This window comes from Acanthisitta chloris, unplaced genomic scaffold, assembly GCF_000695815.1.
Source record: "Acanthisitta chloris isolate BGI_N310 unplaced genomic scaffold, ASM69581v1 scaffold27134, whole genome shotgun sequence".
NCBI classification, from domain to species: domain Eukaryota; kingdom Metazoa; phylum Chordata; class Aves; order Passeriformes; family Acanthisittidae; genus Acanthisitta; species Acanthisitta chloris.
In genome coordinates, this window is record NW_008670202.1 from 385 (window position 1) to 669 (window position 285).

General features: G+C 62.8%; 1 protein-coding gene across 1 annotated transcript in view; it reads left to right on the forward strand.

Annotated features, from left to right (window-relative positions):
• LOC103801201 ([Pyruvate dehydrogenase (acetyl-transferring)] kinase isozyme 2, mitochondrial) overlaps positions 1-285 on the forward strand; it is a gene marked incomplete at its 5' end in the record, with an annotated part of 2589 nt that overhangs the window by 380 nt on the left and 1924 nt on the right. The window contains one exon of the mRNA XM_009073607.1: positions 149-238. Coding sequence (XP_009071855.1) covers positions 149-238 — 90 coding nt within the window. The remainder of the gene's footprint in view (positions 1-148; positions 239-285) is intronic.

The following is a 285-nucleotide window of genomic DNA, read 5'->3' on the forward strand; positions in this document are numbered from 1 at the left end:
CTGCTAACCCCAGGGATCACCCTAAGCATCCCACTAGTGTCCCCTCACCAAGTCCCAGGGCTTCTTCCGTGAGCATTCTGAGGGTGGTGGGTGGTCCTTGAGCCTGGAGTGGTGACCCCACAGCTCACTGTCCCCTGTCCCCCCCCAGCACTGCTCTTTGATGGCAGCACCAACCCTGCACACCCCAAGCACATCGGCAGCATCGACCCCCACTGCAACGTGGCCAACGTGGTGAGAGGTTGGTGGGGACTGGGGGGGCTCCTACCCCCATTGGGGGGGCGTTTT